The following is a 21,166-nucleotide window of genomic DNA, read 5'->3' as shown; positions in this document are numbered from 1 at the left end:
TAGGTTGGTAAAGTGATATAGAGCATTTCAAAATATGAAGATGTAGATCTAAAATTTCTACGTGGCCAAGATTGAAAATGATGGTAATTTTTTTTCCTTTTCTTGTAATTACGATGAAATAGAATTTTTATAGAAGCATTGGTCATAAGCAATCGAACTTATATAAAGGAAATAATAAAGAGGATTTTGACTCCCAATTGTTGAAAGAATATTCGACTTTGATCATTGAGAAATTGGAAAATAAAAATTTGAAGAGTTAGAAATTGAGCAAGCCTAAGTTGAAGTAAAATTACGAGTTAAACCAAAGATCAGATATAGTACTGTTGAACAAATTTTTGGATGAAGGGGAAAATATGGTGCTGAACAAGGAAATTAGTGAGGCTAGTAAAGTGAAAATTGTTGAGAGTTTTATGGGAGATCCAACTGAAATCCAATGTGGTGGTGAGCCGTACGTAAACCTTAAGTCTTAGGATCCTATTGACAACGCATCAAAACTGATTGATTTTTTGGGAGTAGAAAACTTCACTTTCGTCTTCAATATCTTTGTCCTTTATTTTTTTTTTTTATCTTTGTCCTTTATTGATACTGCAAAACGATTTTTGAAGATCAAGTCGATTTATTGAAGTATTTATAGTACCTTTTTGGAGTCGGCAATTTCAATTTCCACATGAAAACCCAAGATTGAGTTTCAACTAAGTGGAAAGGTTGACATAGAACACAGAATAGAAAGATCTAATTAATTTCAATAGTCAATAACCAAACAACAGTGCAAATTGCTTCCTATTTTGGCAACTCGAAAAGTTCCTTTACCATTCGCCTGGTTCCTTCTTGGCTGTAGAATTTTTCAAGGAACTCTGCATAACGATATCTACGATAGACTGGAGGATGTTCATCATCAATCAAGTCCTCAATTGGACCAATCACATCTTCCGTATTTGGTCCATAAAACATTGCCAGTGATACTCGTGGATGTGTTTTGTTGGTTACAGCCCTGTGGTGCACGCTCTTAAACCTTCCATTACTCAATACCTACATAGATTGAACAAAATCGAAGTATTTGGCACTGCAAAAGTCTATATATATATATATATATTCCTATATCATATAGTTGTTTGGTATCACATCATGAATAACATAAAATCGTTGATCCACTAGCATAAAAACTTGCAACACTTGCAAGAAATGGAAGAGATACTTAATAACCTAAGGCAAATAGTAAACTGGTGATTACCTTGATACCAATACATTATAATAGTCTCTATAAAAGAAGAAAGATTCAGAATTACCTGAATCTGATCACCCAGATTGATGACAAATGCATTTGGAATAGGGTCAACGGCTACCCATTTCCCATCTTTGATCACTTGGAGGCCAGTCACTCCGGCGGATTGCTGGAGCACTGTGAGTGCATTTAGATCAGTATGAACAGCCAAGCCTAAGGTCAGCTCAGGGTCTGGACATGGTGGATAAAAATTAGCTTGTGCTCTTAGTCTAGGCTTATCACCCATCCTCTTCTGCAGACAATCTTTGTCCAGCCCAAGCCCTTGGGATATCAAGCGGAAAAGCCTATGCATCAAGGTATCAACCTCCTTTGCATATTCAACGAAGGCCTCACTACAACAATAAATATGACGGATGAAAATGTGAACATCACTCAAAATATGGAACTTTCAGTAAGACTAAAGTATACTTGCTCTTATGCTATGTTTGGATGTTGGGGGAAGAAGGGAGAGTAGAGTACAGTGAGGGAGAGTAATTTAATTATCTTGTTTGGATATTTTATAAGAAATGAGGGGAAGAGATTTGAAGGGGTTTGAACTACTTCTAACCCTTCATTTTTAATTCTCCCAAATTGGAGAGAGTTAGAGGAGAGTAAAGCATAAAAATGCTTAACCAAATAAATTATCAAATATACTCTTAGCATATTAACAAAATTACAAATGAAAAGACTAATTATTCCCCTCCCCCTTACTTAATTTAAAAAAAATCCAAATAAGATGGAAGATAATCATTTCCCTCTACTCTCTTTTCCACTACTCTCATTCCCTCTTCTCCCCTTTACTCTCCCCTCTCTCAAAACTTCCAACATATCATTAAAGTTTGGGTTATTTTCATTTTAACAATTTACATTACAAACTTTTTATGTGCAGGGATCCTTCATATTTAATAATGTTTTCATATTAGCCTTACCATCTAGTAGGTTAGTAATTGACAACTAAAATTGGCCCTATCTTTTTGCTAGGAAAGGAGGTGGGGTGCACTAGCTTTTCACAATCCTCCCCCTCCCCTTATATTTTGTTACTAATTTTTATAATTAAGTACTCATTTTATCCTTATTCTTTTAATATGATAAAACTTAGATACAATACTTTAAGTGTTGTTCCTTAAGTTTACTTCCTAAAATTTAGCTATATGCGTTAGGAATCCCTATAGGCATATAGATAATAATTGTTGTAATATTGCATTTAGTTAGTTAGTTGGTTAGTTAATTACAATTTCAATCATTTTAATCACATTTAACACATATTGGAATTATTAATGCACATAGGGAATAATAGGATCATTAGGATAAGGTCATATGGGCCAATAAAATAGTTTTATGATTCTATAAATATCTACTTGTAATCACATTCCCATCATTGAAGAATAAACCAACTCATTGCTTAAGTGCATTGGTGCATCTCTCTCTCTTAATCTCTTTCTTCCTCTATGGAGGGTGACTACCTCAGATTCAGTTAATTTCATTACAATTCCTAGCAATCCCCCTATAATTCCTATCCATCCCCATTAGAAACCACCAGGTTCCTAATAAGTGGTAATAGAGCCGTTCATCTTAAAGCCGTGGTTGAAACTAAATCTACAATACTTCTAGACAAAGCTATTTCCAACTTTCAAGAAGTTTAGAAACAACTTAGTATCATTTTGAAGAAATTATCTGATGCAGAAACAAGAAGACAACAACCCCAAACACCTTGTTCCAATGAGAATCATATATCAAGCAATGCTCTAGTAATAACTTTTCCAAAATCAATTAAGGTTGATTTTCCTAGGTTCAAGGGTGAAGAACATGCCGCTTAGGTTTATAAAGCAAACCAATATTTCAACTATTACAAGACCCCAGACCATAAAAGGCTTCCAATGGCCTATTTTAACATGGATGGGGAAGCATTAGTGTGGTTTGAAGATGCAAAAGATATTGGGTTATTTGTTAGTTGGGATGCCTTTGTTCAAGCACTACAAGTTAGATTTGGATCTACTGCTTGTGACAATCCATTAAAGGGAATTGTTCAAGAACCACCTGTTTTTGTGAGTAATCCAATGCTCATTTGCGTTAGCCAAATTCATGTTTCACCAAATGAGTTTATTCATGTAATCAAGAATAGACGTAGACTTACCACACATTCACATTGAGGGCTAGATCCCATTGCTTAGTGGCTGTCACAAAGCAAAGGAATTAGATGCTTCTTTTCTTGGTGATAGCTATGAAATAAATGATCGATTCCATAGTTGATATTATCACAATCATTATCCTTTTTGTAGTGGCGAATCTTTTATGTGATCCTATATACTTTTTATCTTTTTAAAACTATTATTATACTCTAATGCTTAATATTTAATTTATTTCAAAAAGGTGTTAATTTACAATTTTTAAGATATTAATAGTGATTAATATAATTTAAAGGATAATTCTACACCATTTGATAAAATAAAATATTTCTCTTTAATAGTATAAAACTAGCCAAATCAAATTTTCTTATATGATATATATATATATATATTGCAAGATTCTTCAGTTTGAAAATAAACTTTTCTGCTATCCCAAAATACCCTCACACATACCTTATTAAATCTTAAAAAGATTTAAAGAATATGGTCAATTAAGTAAAATTACTTAATCTTCAATTATTGCTTTTAAAACTTTTCGGGAAAAAAATGAGAATACGATGTCTAGAAGCTAAGGAATGTTTGGTAATGTTGATCTAGTAACGTTAGTTATATTTTTTTGAAAATATATGTGAAAAAAAAAATGTAAAAATATGCATAATGTTGTTTAAATACTGAAAACTGTTGTTTGAAATACTCTACCAAACAGCACTAAAATTGAGAATAAATACCGATATTGAGGGGGATTTTGGGGCAAGAGATGAGAGAAATCGTCTACTGGATTCCAAGGATGAGAGAACATTTCACTCCACATAGTGACTTTTTCTTGGCCTTCAGACTTAAGGTAATAGTTGAAAAGCCTTACTTGCTTGGTAATATCTTCAGTGAAAAACTCTGCTCTTTCTTTAGGAGACAATTCGAAGAACTGGGTAACAGCAGTCATCACTATTTCACATAATTCTTCAGAGACACCATGGTTGATGACTTGAAAGAACCCGTACTCTTCACAAGCTTGTGATATTTTCTGAAGTAATGAGGAAGTGACATGATCATTCAAGTCAATGATGGGAATGGAGGCCAAAGGGGATATCTGTGCAAGTTGCGGCCTTTTGTCCTCTGGGAGGATGAAGTTTGGTGTTAGAGAAAGAGGTTTGATGGAATTAGCCATTTGAAAGGAGTTCTTGATCTCCATAAAAGATGAGTCAAAGACTTTAATATATATTAAAGGGTTGGTATGGCGGGGTTTGGTGAAAACAAAAAGGGGTTGGCATGGCAGGTGGTTCTGACTGAACCTGAAAGATAAACTTAAAATATTTAAAATGTTATTTTAGCACCAAAAATAATAAAAACCCCACTACATCAAAAGTGTTAAAAAGTCAAAAATTTTGAAACCTAGTTAGATGGTAAACATAAAAAGACATTATTTAAATGCAAGTGAGATAGAGAGACTTAAATGGTAAAGAAAGAATTTTATAAATAAAAAAAAAATATTTAAATGATCATGAAGTTGTAAAATAAATATAGTATTTGATCTTAGATGTATTGTAAAATAAGGTATTAAAATAGATAAAATAATTTTTTAACCAGCTAAAAATTAAATTTTTTAACAACTTTGATATAAATGATCACAGAGGAAGAAAAAAAAGTTCAATGACAACAAATTTCACGTTTGTTTTTAATTCTTAATATAATATGGTGAAATTTCCTTGATTAGAATTGCGTGGTGTAAGGTTGTCAACTTGTCATTGGATTAAAAGGTAAATACATAATAGCTAAATTAATTGATAAGTGCCACCAAAGAATAAAACAATGAGGCCTAACAAGTAACTGGCTACCCTTGTTCTTTATTTATTTATTTATTTTTCATCATTCTACCTTTTCCATGGTTTTCATTCTTTCTCAATTGAACTCTTTCTTCTTCCTTCTTTTCTTTTTAGATCGCTTTCTTACGTAAGGAAAGGGTAAGGAATACAGAGAAAATCAAGAATAAAAACAATTGAAAAGTTGTCTCTAGGAACTAGGAAGAATCCTAATCGCACAAAGTGATTGAGAAATTCTAACAAATGTACTTTTTTTATTCATAATTTATTCTTCATGCATATTGAAATACATATGATCTTGAATTATTTTTTTTTCTTACTATAATAATAATAATATAATAACCCAAATGTAATGGTATTTAATTGAAGCACGATACATCAATGCATTTAAAAGAATTGTTTTGATTGAATAAGTTTCCTCCGGAAGATATTATTTTTTTTTTATTCAAATTTTTTTTCCTTTTGTGAATCTATCTATCTCTTTTCAAATCTCTTATTACAAGAGACACGCTTGTATAAATCCTGATTTTATTTTTGTTTTTAAATATTAGGTAAAAATATAGATATGTGTCCACGCACGTTAGCCAATGCCCACCACATCCAGCGCCGACACTATACCAATCTCTATATTGTTAACCCCACTTCCGTGTCCAGTTGAAATTTTAATGATTATCCATTCATATGGGACTGATATGACGCAAAATACTCTTGGAAGGATTTTCATTATTGTGACTAAACACATAAAAAAGGAAAATTTAATTTCTAGTGCTATTTATGGAAAGTCATGTGGCCCTGCACCTAGTTTGGGCCCATGTTTTAGAAGCTCGTCTTAACGCGTCAAGAGTTTATAGATAACACATTAGTAATATGTGAATATTAGGCCCTGTTTGGTTGTGCATTTTAAACAACATTTTTTAGTTTTTAAACAGTATTTTACGCATTTCAACACACTTTTTCACCCACACGTATTTCAAAAAACAATAAACAACAATTTTCAAACTACTCTACCAAACACCCCCTACTCTCTCTTTTTTTCTTTTTTCTTTTTTCCTTTTTTTTTAGAGATTCAATCTATTGCTTCTACTCCTGATAATAGTTTTTTTATTATCGAACCAAGATACCTTTTTGGTCTCATTAATAATTCATTATATATAAATTCATGTGCAAACAATTATGAGAGATAAGAGGCACATGTTCACAAAAAATATTCAAATAGCAATGCGGTACAAATGTCAAATAGACTTCTTTAAGCATCCCTATAAAAATAAAATGCTTTTAATTTATTTTAATGAAAAATACTAGAAATGCAAACTTTTTTACAAATGTGGTGAGTAATTATTATTTATTAGTAAATGATAAAGTGATTTTAGTGGTGGGTTCAGATGAGAACAGTATATTGGTCACAATAACTATTAGGGTTATATTTCATATGTAATTGGCTAATCCTTTGACAAAATGCATTTTATTTGTATTTTGGTAGATCTAAGTTGGGTTTGATATATCAAGAAGTATGTTGTTCAAACATATCAGGTAGTATATTTAAAGACATGAAGATTGATATAAGAAACAAGTGAAAAAAAGCTATTTCATTAAGTCTTGACAAAAGCTCGACAGATGCTGCTATCAAAGTTTAATAGAGAATATCGAAGTTTAATAGAGAAGCTCAAAGAGGAATTAAGACAACCTGAGAGTTTAAGCCTTAAAACTGTGTTTTTTTCTTTTTCTTTTCGATCGGTCAAAAGACAAGTTCGATCAATCGAATCCTAAAGAATCAAAAAATTTTGAAAAACTTGGAAATTTTTTGCAAAATCATTTGGAAATCAAATTTTTATGATATGAGATGCATGTTTATGACTCCAATGGTTAAAAAAATAATAATAAAAATATAAAATATATACAAAATAAAATAAAAATAAATAAATTAAAAAAAAAACTTTCCCTTCAACAAAACTTTCTTTATTAAGCCAAAACACATTCCATCACACACTTCTTACCTCACACCCCCCAAAAGGTATTAAACATATCAAGAAGTTAAATCTTGGATGGTCACAAAAATTAACACACAATCACATGTATAGAGTTTTAAAAAGATTTGCTTGTGGCGTGTGCAACTAGTAGGGGTATGAGATACTAAAAAAGGTGATATGTAGATGGAAAATAAACACAATTTCAACATTATCAATCACATAAGTTTGAGAGTGACTATCACCTAAAAAATTACATCATATAACTCTCACATCTCCTAAAAAACCCTGCAACCATGCAATTTTTTTTTTTTTTTTAATTATTAACTCATTTGCTTTTCTTTTTCTTTTGAAGCATGTTTTTCTTTCCTTTTTTTTTTTTTTTTTTTTTTTTTTTTTTTTTTCTTCTTTTATTTATTTTGATAGCAACACCTAAAATATATTGTTGTGTAGCATATCTTTTTTTGCAAGTGCTACACCTTACCAAGCACAGCTTTTATCATTTGCACACAAGTGTTCATGATTGGCGAGTAACAATGTGAGATGGTTATTTATGTCTTTCTCCTAGGATTTTTTTTGTCCTTACAATCAAAAGAACGTGACTTCAAAACCAAGTGCATGTGTTTAAAAACCATAAACAACTCACACAATTTAAGCACTACATAGCACAAATTAGCAAAGTGTAGAAAAATAAAGCTCATTAAAGCTAAATAAGGTACATAGTCATGAAATGCAAATTTCATAGACCAATCTCAATTACACATCTTGAAGATGTATAATACAAATATATATATATATATATATATATTTTTTTTTTGTTTTCTATTTTTTTTAATTTTCTTATTAAAATAAAAACTGAAAAACATCAAAAGCAAACCTAGAATGAGATGTATTAATGTAATGCAAATGCAAACCCTAATGAAAAACATTTTTGGTCATGAGCGATTGAAAGCATTAGCACTAGAACCATGTCAGACAGCTCACTAAGACTAAGTCTTTTGCATCCACACTCTTTTAGATGCAAACTTAGAGTTGGGATTTCTATTTGAATTAGCCTTAATCTTAGCTCCAGTATTGGCATAAAGGTTAAGAACCTTTACCAATTCATGAATAAGTTTCATAGGATCTTGAGCTTTTGACACAGACACTTTTTGTTTGGATGCTTACTTTGAAGCTTGCCGTTTAAAGCAATTTGGCCGTGTATGCCTAACTCCACCACAGAAATGACAAAACCACTGAGGTTTGTGTTGTTTCTTACTTCCAAATTGATTGGGATTCTTAGGTTTTGACTCACTTAGATCTATCCTAGTTCTTCTATAAGCTAGAACTTATTCCTTAGGTACCTTAACTTCAGATAAAGAAGGATGAACAATAAAAGTAGATGTAGTAGGTACAAACTTAGGAGGTCAAACAACAGAAGTAGAGCCACTCTCAAAAACCCTAATCCTGTCTTATCAAAAACAGTTTTTTGAACATTTAGCATATCATCTAATTTAGAAGTAGAAGACCTATCTAGTTGTTCTCTAGCAACAGATAATTCAAATTCTAAACTTTTAACTTTTTCAATCAAAGACATGTTCTCAATCTTAACAGAATTTAAGAGTTCATTGGCAATAAACAATTTCAACAACAAATTTTTCTTCTCTTGTTCAACGGTGTTTTTCTTTTTCAGCCCTAGATCAACACACATGGCATCTTTTGCTACAATCTTGCAAAGCTTGTTATAAGCCTCTTGCAAGTCAGCATTCTTAAAGAGTTTCCCATAAGAAGGGTTCTCATCAGCAGTCTCAATTTCACTTATTACAGCAATAGCAGTAAAAGCCATAAAGTTTCCTTCTTGATTACTTTCAGACTCATAATCAGAAACTTCATCATCACTTAGAGTGACAGCCATAGGTTTTCCTTTAGATCTCAAAAATGTGGGACATTCAGATTATAGATGACCATACCCCTGACAACCAAAACACTGTTGTTCTAAAGAATTGTTAGAAGATTGAACAACTTTATCTTTTGATTTTTCAGTATTGTTATTTTTAGTTGTGTCATTCTTCTTCACATTCTCAAGGTCAACATTTTTTCTATTTCTTGCCCTTCTATTATTATTTCTTAGAAAATTTCTAAAGTTATTGGCAAGATAGGCAATCTCAGTAGATGAGAGTTCATCATCAAATCCACACTCATCAACAGATTTTAAAGCCATAGATTTGGATTTGTTAGTGTTTGGTAAGTCAGATTCATAGGACTGAAAAGATCCTACAAGTTCATCTATAGGAATGGAGTCTACATTTTTACTTTTAGTTATAGCAGTCACTTTTGGTCTAAAGTTCTCAATTAATGATCTAAGAATTTTCCTAACAAGTTTAGGTTGATCATAAACTTCACCCAAATTAAAAGAATAATTGACAATATCATTCAATTTATCATAGAATTCATCAAAAAACTCATCATCAGACATTCTAATGCTTTTAAATCTAGATGTCAACTGTTGCAGTTTATTAATTTTTACTGCCTTAGTGCCTTCATGCTTTGTTTGCAAGATGTTCCATGTAGTGTGAGCAATCTCCACATTTGAGATCCTCTTAAATTCTTCCATAGAGACAACATTGAATATTGCATTCATAGCCTTACTGTTAAAACTTGCTGCTTCTTTCTGGTCAGTTGTCCATTCTCTAATAGTAATGGTTGGTCTTTCCCAACCGTTTTCAACAGAAAGTCATACTCTCTCATCAATAGATTTCAAAAAGGATTTCATCCTAACCTTCCAATAAGCATAGTTATTCTCATCAAAGTGAGGAGGGATAGTTAGAAAGTAACTATGTTCCATGATAGCAGGGATCAATGATCAACTCTAGGTATAGAAACCTAACAACAAGAGCAAACCTACTCTGATACCATTTGTTTGTTTGTTTAAACCCCTTAAACCAAATTGTTTAACCTAATATATTAGTCAAGTGATTACTTAGGTTAATTATTTAGATTTAGGTTAAATAATAATAAATCATATCATACATAACAGCGGAAAAGTAAATAACACCACGATATGATGTTCTAGGAAAACCGATGAAATGAATCATTTCAAGGTAAAAACTTGAGGAGAATTTGACTTAACTATCTTCAAGGTAAAACAAATCCACTATAAGAGAATTGAAGTTTTTACAATCAGATTTATCTCAAGTAGTAACTTACTGACACGACCACGTGCAAGCTTCGAATTCACGAACTCCTTCTCTTCTTGGACTTACTGCAACATAAGCACCCATGCTTGCGACTTTAAGATTCCACTCAAAGGTTTCAGATCACCTTCAGTTGTTGATCTTTATAGCAGCAACTAGGTTCTACTAATGCTTGTCATAGAACTTGCTCTAATAGACGCTTGTGTAGTTAAAAGGTACAACACTTCTCAAATCTCACAAGGAGTAATACACAAGTCTTCCAAAAGTCTCCAGAACGTAGCTAGGGTTTCCATTTTATATGTAGACAAGTTGGATTGAAACCCTAAACATTTTCACGTGCTTGGGCCTTGTTTAAAATTTTTGCAGAATCTAATTTCTGCGATACTTGATCGGTCGAACCTAATTTTCAATCGATCGAGCTTGACAGATTCTAACTCTTCTTTTCTGCAATCAGCTTGAACATGAAGTTTGAAACATACATCTTTGAGCAATGTCTAACACATAAACTAGACATGTTTTGTTCTCAGTTTGCCGACATATACAAAATATAATTCTAAACATTTAATCATAAATCTTTAGAACCTAACACCAATAATTAAAACTTAGCAAATATGGCAAAGTGTTAAGCAATTTTTTAATATTTATTCAATATGCTAATATCTCACTTGTTTTAACTCTTAATTAAGCCTCTGAACAATCTTTTAATATAATTCTGGTATGATTTTTTTTTTTATCAAATCGAGGTCAAATCTGTTTATTGACTTAAAAGTGATCCTTTTTGTAATTGGAGAAAAGGTCAGAGGTGTGTTATTGGCTGATTGATAGGGCGCCATCTCCATGTAATGATATGAGATGAGCTCTAGTTGAAGCAAAGAGTTGATCAAGAATGCCTTATACATTACTAGAAAAAGTGTTTTTGAGATACCTAGGAGAAAAAGAAAAATATTCATATAACAAAAAAAAAAAAAAAAAAAAAGTGAAATTGATATATTATAATGATGACTAAGGACAATATTTTTGTTCGTTCCATATTTCCCTGGTGCTTTAGTCCTAGTCCCATTGGTGATTTTGTTCGTCCCATGTAAAAATATTCAAAATAGCAGTACTTCACTAAGGCAGTATTCAGATCGAATCAAATTCCCTTGGCATTACCACGATTGAGACAATGGATTTTCACCCAGCATTATTCCAACGTGGTAGTAAGGTCTTCTTTTTATAGCTCACGGATCCTGGTCAAAAGTCAACACAAAAGTCAAAGTCAATGAAAGTAAACGGATCTTGGTCAAAGTCAACGGTCAGAGCTCACAGGTCAGATTCGGGTGGTCCGAGTCAACGGTCAGCTAGGTGACATGGTGCTGACGAGGCAACATTGCTGACGTGTATAGCTGACATGGCTGATGACGTGTTTAGGGCTGGCGTGGCTTTTTGCTTGTGTGGCTACTAACGTGGAGTGATGACGTCATTCGATGACGTCAATAGGGGTTCTTCAACGCGTGGATGGCGCGTGCTTCTATTACAAATGCGTGGGGTTGATGACAAGAATCTAGAAGGTGCATGCAGTCTCGGATGAGGACCAAATTTATATGCGTCAAAGATCGGCAAACCACAAGGCCTATACATCGGCACGTGTGGCCGATGGATGAAGTGCACATAAAGAAATCATGGCGAAGCATGGGAGAATGAGTCGAGGACTCCCTCCGCACATGGAGGCGTGTGCGACTTTCTATGGTTGCCGGACTTCTAGGTTTTTCTCGCGAGAGGTCGTGTAGCACGTCTGTGGTGTTGGTTTCATTAGACGAAACCTGGATTTGCGCAAATTCGATAAGTTAAGTCACAGCTTGCTTGGTTGTTGGATTTTGACTCAGCATAGAGCCATGGTGGTTGCGAGATGCCGTGGAGTCTAGATCCAGCAAGCAAGCATGTGTGTCTTTAGATGGTGGTAGGCACATGATAATCTTCTTTGCTTGCTAGAGATGTTTTGTTTGATGCTAGAACGAACCATGGCTCTAATACCATGTTAAATATATATTATTAATGTGATGTGTTATACCATGTTGTATATGTTAGAGTGGATGTGGAAGGAGAAGCATAGAATAGGAACACCAAAAACACGAGGGTTACGTGGTTCAGCCTTGTCGACCTACATCCACAAAAGAATCTCTTAAAGGTTACATCTTTACTGTATAAGAGTGTAGTACAATAACTTGTGTTACAATGAACCCTAACATTTATATAATAACTAATAGCTGAAACGTCTAACTTTTTGTTGACTGCGCCTCATTGCACCACATGGCTACACAAATGAGTGACACATTTATTAAAGAACACCGAAACATGATGTCTCTTCGTTTAGCCAAATGTACAACACATTTCCTTTTAACCAAACGTACGGCACATTTCCTTTTAAAAACATTGAACAAACACAGTTGTATCTTTTAATGGGTAACTTATTCCGTTTTTCCATTTTCTGTTTTTTTTTTTTCTCCCCGTTGCGAAAACGATTGTGTCTTTTCAGTCGTGCTTATTTAGTTTCAGTGGGTAACTGCTTATATAGGCTGTTTACGTTTTCTTTTCTTCTTTCCGTTTTTCCGTTTTCGCTTTTTTTTCCCCGCTGCGAGAACAAACCCAGCGAAGGTTGTGGACATAAAACAGAGTCCCCTTGATGCTATTGCTATTGCCTATTGGTAATTATTTTCTTCACAAACATTAGCTGGTCTTGCTTACTCTTGCATTAGTTGGTCTAACTCTTTCAAACCCACACCGTTTCAGTGGGTAACTACTTAAAGCAAAGGTTGTGGACAAAAATCAAAGGGCCCTTGACGCTACTGCTATTGGTATTTCTTTTTCTTCACAAACATTAGTTGGTCTTGCTTATTCTTGCATTAGTTGGTCTAAATCTTTCAAACCCGCATTGATGACTTTTCGTTTTGTGTTTTGTGTTTTCTTTGTTCCTTCTGCGAGAAGAAAGCCAGCAAAGGTTGTGGAGAAAAAACAGAGCAACCCAGCAAAATCACTACGGTAACCTTCCACTAATTTGATAGAAATATATTTTTTTTCCATTGTCTGTTTTGATTTATACAACTTTACTCAATTTGTTTGTTCTACCTGTTTGTTGTGTTATTTGTTGCATTACAAGAACTGTTCAGTTTGTCAATAGGTTATGTATTTCTATTTTTAAATTTTTTTTATAATAACAAATGTTAATAACTAAGACATTCAAATTTTGTGCACACCATGTGCTTGACAAAATGCTTTAGTTACTCTTGCATTAGTTTGTAGCCACTTTATAGTTTGTGCATCTTCGTTTAAGTTGCTACTGGTCATTGACTACTTTTTGTGCATCTTGCATAGATAGCCAATGTACTTAATCAGTAAATTTTTTTTCATTGGCTAGATTTTCGTTTGATATAGAAATAATGAAAGGATGAATTGTTGTTCTTTTCAAATTTTTTTATAATAAGTTTGTCAGCGTTAGTTTCAATTTTCAAGCATTCAAATTTAGATAGGTGCTTGGTAGAACTTTGTTTCTAAAGCAAATGGTTGTTCCTAAGCAGATCAAATGAACATGAATGGATTTGGGTGAACATGGCTTATAAATTTTAAAATAAAAGTTACAAATGAAAAAAATTTGAGTACTTTTATATAAAATTTAAATAAAAAATTAGATATTTTTAATGTTACTTATTCATATCATAATACAATTTACACTATATTCTTTTGACAGTATTATATGAGTGATGCTACTAATGATTCTGTCAACAACTTACCAAGTGAAGAACATGCTAATCCTACAAATGATGTACAACTCACACCTATTGTAGACCGACAAAAGAGGAAGAGGAAACAAAGAGTCCTTTAACCTGTTGAAGCTTATGTTACAAATTATTTAAACTTTTCCTACAATAAATTAATCACCATTATGGTGTTCTATTTCCTGTTGAGAATAGATAGCTAACCTTACAAAATAGGTGACGAATGAGGTGTTAAATATTCTGAAAATTTGGGAGTTTTTTTCTTCAACATGTATTGGTTTTATCTAATGGATGCATGATTATACAACTGTTGTTTTCTCATGTTTTTGGTAGTGTTACTGATTGTCAACGTGTGTACTGGTTTTATTTGAAGGATGCATGCTGTCCACCTGTTGTATTCCTTTTATCTGATAAATGCATGATTGTCCACCTGTTCTTTTCTCATATTTTTGGCACTTCACTGGTTACTTGCTTTCTCCCAACAGCCCCACGTGTGTACTGGTTACTTGCTTTTCTCACATTTCATTAGTTGGTTATTGCTTTACTGTGGACTTGTATTGCTTTAGCCCATGGTCTGTTATTTATATTTTCTAAATTTTCTTTGGATTTGTTTATTTGAATTGGTAATCGTATACTTTGTGCACTGAATCTTTGTCCTTACATTCACAGCCCTCTTGACATCCATTATAGGTTGCAGCTGTAGCCAGTAAGTTGATATAATAATAATAATAATAATAATAAAGAAAAAAAGAGAGGAAAGTGAAAATAGGTTCACAAATTGAAATGCACAAGGAATTTAAAACTTTTTTTACGAACTACTTTCCCACCTTCACGTCTCTTCAATTGTTTAGACTTTTTTTAAAAAAATTATAAAATACGTTGACTCATACTGGATTGTCTACATTATTTCCTTTATATATTAATAACTTAAAAATACTTACTTTGCAAGTCCTACTCTTTTTTTTAGATAAACAACTACAAATTTAATTACTACTACTCCAAGTTTGTTAACAATTTCTTTATTTTTTATATATATTGTTCCTATTACATATGATTTTCATGTATTGAGAATAATTATTAATGTCATCTTTAGCATAAATTTTAGGTATAACAAATTATTAGTGATAGAAAAAAAATATCAAATTATATTGGATTTGGACTTATCATTATTGGTATTAGTATTTTTTTTCCTCTTAAATTGTAACTATTATCAAATCTCAAGCTCTTGGCTATCACAATATCTCAATACATGTGATAGATTTTATTACTTTGCAAGTGATAGATTTTATTGGTTTGGTATATAAATTAGGGAAGTTATCAATAGTTTGCCCGTGCATCGCACGGGTTTTCGACTAGTAAGTATATATAGGAGACTAAACCCTAAACTACTAGTACAAATAGGACTGAGCCTAAGCCTATTACATTGAACTAATATGTTTAATATACCTCTAACAATATATGCAAAAATAAGTACCCATTAACATATATCTTTCAGTTATTAGTGACTTAGTTAATTTTTGCTATCATATTTTATATTTATTAAATTTTAATACCGTTAACATGATATCATTGGATACGAAATGCCTTCTTTCCCTGGTTCCAACGTTAATTTTGCCTCCCATCTTTTTAGATTATTGATTACATAAGTATGCCAAGCTTGTCCCACTTTTTTTGTTGGTCCCAGTGAGGATAAAAGTCTCACTGAGGTGGAGTGTCTCTAACCTCCAAAGCGACAAGAATGAAATGACTTAAAGACCTCGGGGTCTATTTATGGACACTCATTGAAAAGTGAGTACTGATACTGTGACACCCTCTTGAAAAGGTTCTACTATGTGAACAAATATAACTGTTTGGAGGGATCATGCTTATTCACTGGGAAAACTACCAACATGTTATTTTTATATATAGTTAGGGGAGGACAATTAAAATTTAAATTATGAACATCTCCGTTTCAAATATACAAAAGTACGGATTGAGCTATAAGCCTACAACACTCTTGAAACTAATTTTAAATATTTATTCAAGCCAACAAAAGTTTAGATGCTATTTGCAAATTAATTTCTGTCAAAGTTTAGACTTCAATTGAAACAAGCTCACTTTCATTACACCAACATATATTGTGAAGTGTTCATCAAAAAACATATATTGTGAAGTAAACTTTGCACTAAAACAAGGAAGAAATGCTTATGATAATGCAAAAAGGCAATTTTATAAATAAAAAAGATAAAATAATAATAATAATAATAATAATAATAGAAGGTTCATATATCTGGAAGACAATAACCAGACAACAATGCATGGTGCTTCCTATTTCACTACTTTGAAAATTTCCTTCACCAATTGTCCTTTTTTTTTTTTTTCTTTTTTTTTTTTTCTAACATGGGTATTCATAGAATCATAGCTCTTTACACACCTGACTATTTCCTCAAAGATATATAATTACTTGTCCCACATATAGAAAGATATTACATGAAGGAATCTCTTAACAATACTTCCAAGATACAAATTAAGAATTTTGAATTGTAGACCTTAGAAATCTCAAGAGACCTTGGAAAGTGGAAACTACTAGACCAACTCCTCAGAATTCCTTCACAATTTGTCTAGTTCATTCTTGCTTGTGGAACTCTTCAAGAAACTCTACACAATGATAGTTACGAAAAATTGGAGGATGTATCTCATCAATCCCCTCATCCATATTAGATAAATAAGACATTGCCAGGCAATGAAAATTTGTAATATATCATGGTATATATGGTTCTATCCTCTCATATCGTTAATTTGTTAAGTATAATGCATTGATATTTACTATTTGTGAATATGTAAAAAAAAAAAACATAAGAACAACTATTTATAAACTGTGTAAATAAATAAAACTCATAGACTAGATTAATACAAAATGATTAACTCGAATATGGCTAAGACTAGGATTTGACACTATGTACTTAACATAAATTTCATCCCCCCTAGCGATGCTCTGAAATTCTTGAAACCTCCTGGTCGAGCTATTAGACTCTTGGATATCTGCTTATGCTCGAAATTGATAATGGAAAAGTGAATAGAATGAAATGAAGGACCCTATTTATAGATAAAATTGCACCAGTTTAGAATAGGTGATAAACTGATAGGGCAAACAGAAATATTGCTTTAAAATAATTACACTATGCTTTAACACACACAATAGAAAATTATTGAATTCTAGACGAGCCCAATCTACAGAAACCCGCATCCACACCCAACCCAACTAAATAACCACTTTTGTGGAAAGGAGAGGACCTATCTACTAGGAAGCATGGGTGAGTAGGCTTGTCCACATGTCGGTTCGGGTCGGGTTTGTACCCAACTCGGAACCAACCCGACCACTTCGGGTCTTCAAAATCTAGACTCGTTGCTGACCAGTAAGATAAGTCAGTTCGAGTGAGTCGGATATCAGTTGGTGTCGGCTGGACTCGAGGTAGAAGAAAATAACTGAAACATGTCAAAACTATTCGAAATCTGCAGACCTAGCCGACACATGGCTGCATCTAGTGAGATTTCTAAAAGAAATCGCTGGATCTCGAAAAGATCTCGACGACATCTAGACGAATCTCAACGAATTTGTCAAGATCTCACTGGATCTCAACATATCTAGCAATAAATGATCGGAAATTCCTTATACTTGCAAAAATCAGTGTGTTTTCGATATATAGGCCTGTTGGATCAATTTGAATCGTATTTTGAAGAGTAGACTTGTCAACCATCCCACTAGTCTTAGTTGCTGGAGGCTGAGACTCATCATCGATCATCACCAGTGTCAGGTCAGCTGGTTTTCAGGTACGGATTGGACAGTTGCATCGGGTTGGTCTAGTACAAGTTCCAGTGGATAGCCCACGGGTGAGGATTAGGGTTCAGGTGCAGGTGTGGGTATGGTGCGACGACACGACAATTTTAAAAACAGTAAGACATAGGTGCTATGAGATACGTTTATTAATTAATTATTAAACATATTTTTATTTTTATTTTCTATATATCGTTAAGCATTCTTTTTCATATAATTATTATATATATGCAAATCTTGGGAAATTCTAAGTTTGAAAGATTATTAGACTTTAATCATTGAGAAATTGGAAGATAAAAATCTTGAAGAGTTAGAAATTGAAGAAGCCTAAGTTGAAGTAAAGTTACGAGTCAAACCAATGAACGGATATAGTACTGTTGAACAAATTCTTGGATAAAGGGAAAATATGGCGCTGAACAAGGAAATTAGTGAGTTTGGAAAGGTTAAAATTATTGAGAATTTATGAGAGATTCAACTGAAGTCCAATGTGGCGGTGAGCCATAAACCTCAAGTCTTAGGATCCTATCGACAAGACAACACGTACATCAAAACTGATTGATTTTTTTAATGTTAAGAGGTTGGCTTAGTGGTACCTAACCTCATTATATCAATAAAATTTTGGATTTGAAACCTTTTGTTAATATCTTGAGGCTACCCCATGAAAATTTTCACTTTTGTCTTCAATAATTTATTTATTGATTCTGCAAATCGATTTTTGAAGATCAAATCAATTTATTAAAGTATGTATAGTACCCTTCCATAGGAGTGGACGATTTCAATTTCCATATGAAAACTCAAGATTGAGTTTCAACTAAGTGGAAAGGTAGACATAGAACAGAATATAAAGATCTAATTAATTTCAATAGTTAATAACCAAACAACAATGCAAATTGCTTCTTATTTTGGCAACTCGAAAAGTTCCTTTACCATTCGCCTGGTTCCTTCTTGGCTGTAGAATTTTTCAAGGAACTCTGCATAACGATAGCTACGATAGACTGCAGGATGTTCATCATCAATCAAGTCCTCAATTGGACCAATCACATCTTCCGTATTTGGTCCATAAAACATTGCCAATGATACTCGTGGATGCGTTTTGTTGGTTACAGCCCTGTGGTGCACGCTCTTAAACCTTCCATTACTCAATACCTAGATAGAATGAACAAAATCAAGGTATTTGGCACTGCTAAAGTCTATATATATATATATATATATTCCTATATCATATAGCTGTATGGTATCACATTCATGAATAACATAAAATTGCTGATCCAATAGCATAAAAACTCGCAGCACTTGTAAGAAATGGAAGAGATATATAATAATCTAAGGAAAATGGTAAACTGGTGATTACATTGTTACCAATACATTATAATAGTCTCTATAAAAGAAGAAAGATTCAGAATTACCTGAATCTGATCACCCAGATTGATGACAAATGCATTTGGAATAGGGTCAACGGCTACCCATTTCCCATCTTTGATCACTTGGAGGCCAGTCACTCCGGCGGATTGCTGGAGCACTGTGAGTGCATTTAGATCAGTATGAACAGCCAAGCCCAAGGTCAGCTCAGGGTCCGGACATGGTGGATAAAAATTAGCTTGTGCTCTCAGTCTAGGAATATCACCCATCCTTTTCCGCAGACAATCTTTGTCCAGCCCAAGCCCTTGAGAAATCAGGCTCAAAAGCCTATTCATGAAGCCCCCAATCTCCTTTGCATATTCAGCAAAGGCCACACTAAACAAATAAGGAAAAAAATAAATAAAAGTGTTACCACTCAAAATATTCAATTTTTCAGATTTCTTTAGGATTTGCTTATTTTGTTAAAATTGAAAACTTTTTACTAAAAATACAGTAGATAAAAGTAAAAATTAGTTAAAATAGTACCATGTAACTCATGAATAATATTAAAAAGTGTAACGAGATCTATAAAAAGTAGAAAGATTAAATTGAATAGTAATTGAGCTTATTTTTGCTATTCAACTTATTATTTCACTATTTAGTTTATTTTTGCAATTATTCATAAGCTACTGTACTTTTTAACACTATTTATGACCCTACTCAACTAAATTTTACAAAGTATTTCCTGTAATAATTTTTCAATTTAAATGAAATAAACGATACCCAAACATTTCCCAATCAATTTAATTACATACAATTTTTTTTTTCATAATTATTGAAAGGATAGGATATGTTATAATTGGTGTATATATATATATATATAATCATTAAAATAGGGATGACAAAAATTGTCCGTACCACTAGACCCGCCTTACCTCGCATTATTCTTGCTCGATTTTATGTTATTGAAAGTACAATGTTTAGGTGCTAAAGTTGAGAAGAAATACCGGTATAGAGGTGGATTTTGGGGCAAGAGATGAGTGAAATTGTCGACTGGATGCCAAGGATGAGAGAAGAGTTCACTCCACATTGTGACTTTCTCTTGGCCTTCAGACTTAAGGTAGTAGTTGAAGAGTCTTGTTTGGTAAGATCTTCAGTGAAAAACTCAGCTCTTTCTTCAGGACGCAATTCGAAGAACTGGGTAACAGCAGTCATCACTTTTTCACATAATTCTTCGGGGACTCCATGATTGATGACTTGAAAGAATCCGTACTCTTCACAAGCTTGTGATATTTTCTGAAGTAATGAGGAAGTGACATGATCATTCAAGTCAATGATGGGAATGGAGGCCAGGGGGGATATATGTGCAAGTTGTGGCCTTTTGTCTTCTGGGACAATGAAGTTTGGTGTAAGGGAAATAGGTTTGATGGAATTAGCCATTTGAAAGGATTTTTTCTCCATAAAAGATGAGTCAAAGAGTTGATATGAAAGGGTTGATATGAAAGGGTTGCCGACTTGCCGGTGATCTAGCTGCTGGTGATGTTATGGTGGGTTGGTGAAGTAGTATGGGGGGAGGGGGGTAGTTGTACGGATGAGTAGACTTGTAGTTGTGGCTGAAAACTCACAGAATTGAATGTGTTTTCAGCTATTAGTCCCTAATACTATCTCCAGCAGATTTTCTAAATTTTTATACTATTTAGAAAATGAACAGTGATTTTTATTTTTTAAATATCCATTTTTTCAAATACACTTTCCAACAGATTCTCTATCCCATTTTCTATCTCATTTAAATATTATTTTTTCATTCATTCTTTATTCATTATTATTTTTTAAACAATTACACATCTTCCAACATTTTTTTATTCAATACCTAATTTTTTTGGTCTCATTCTCTATTATAGATAATATTTTGCTTTTAGCT

At 32.8% G+C, this 21,166-nt stretch overlaps 1 protein-coding gene and 1 pseudogene across 1 annotated transcript; both read right to left on the bottom strand.

Moving 5' to 3' along the window:
- Window positions 1-713: 713 nt before the first annotated feature.
- Window positions 714-4,668, bottom strand: LOC112011540 (protein DOWNY MILDEW RESISTANCE 6). Its single transcript, XM_024043912.2, has 3 exons — window positions 4,116-4,668; window positions 1,287-1,614; window positions 714-1,029 (listed from the first exon to the last, which is right to left on the bottom strand). The coding sequence occupies exons 1-3, from the start codon at window positions 4,574-4,576 to the stop codon at window positions 781-783; spliced, it is 1,038 nt and encodes a 345-aa protein (XP_023899680.1). The 5' UTR covers window positions 4,577-4,668; the 3' UTR covers window positions 714-780.
- Window positions 4,669-18,617: 13,949 nt separating this feature from the next.
- Window positions 18,618-20,875, bottom strand: LOC112011580 (protein DOWNY MILDEW RESISTANCE 6-like; annotated as a pseudogene).
- Window positions 20,876-21,166: the final 291 nt, after the last annotated feature.

The sequence above is a fragment of the Quercus suber genome, unplaced genomic scaffold, assembly GCF_002906115.3.
Source record: "Quercus suber isolate HL8 unplaced genomic scaffold, Cork oak 2.0 scaffold_85, whole genome shotgun sequence".
Lineage (NCBI taxonomy): Eukaryota > Viridiplantae > Streptophyta > Magnoliopsida > Fagales > Fagaceae > Quercus > Quercus suber.
This window is presented reverse-complemented; position numbering and strand designations above follow the sequence as displayed.

Bases quoted from the DNA above. Each gene is read 5' to 3' on its own strand.
- LOC112011540 (XM_024043912.2), bottom strand. From the start codon at position 4,576: ATGGAGATCAAGAACTCCTTTCAAATGGCTAATTCCATCAAACCTCTT. The intron at 1,615-4,115 runs GTATTTATTCTC...TTATTGTTGTAG, and splicing joins CAAAATCCCCCTCAATATCG to TGAGGCCTTCGTTGAATATG. The intron at 1,030-1,286 runs GTAATTCTGAAT...CAATCTATGTAG, and splicing joins ATCTGGGTGATCAGATTCAG to GTATTGAGTAATGGAAGGTT.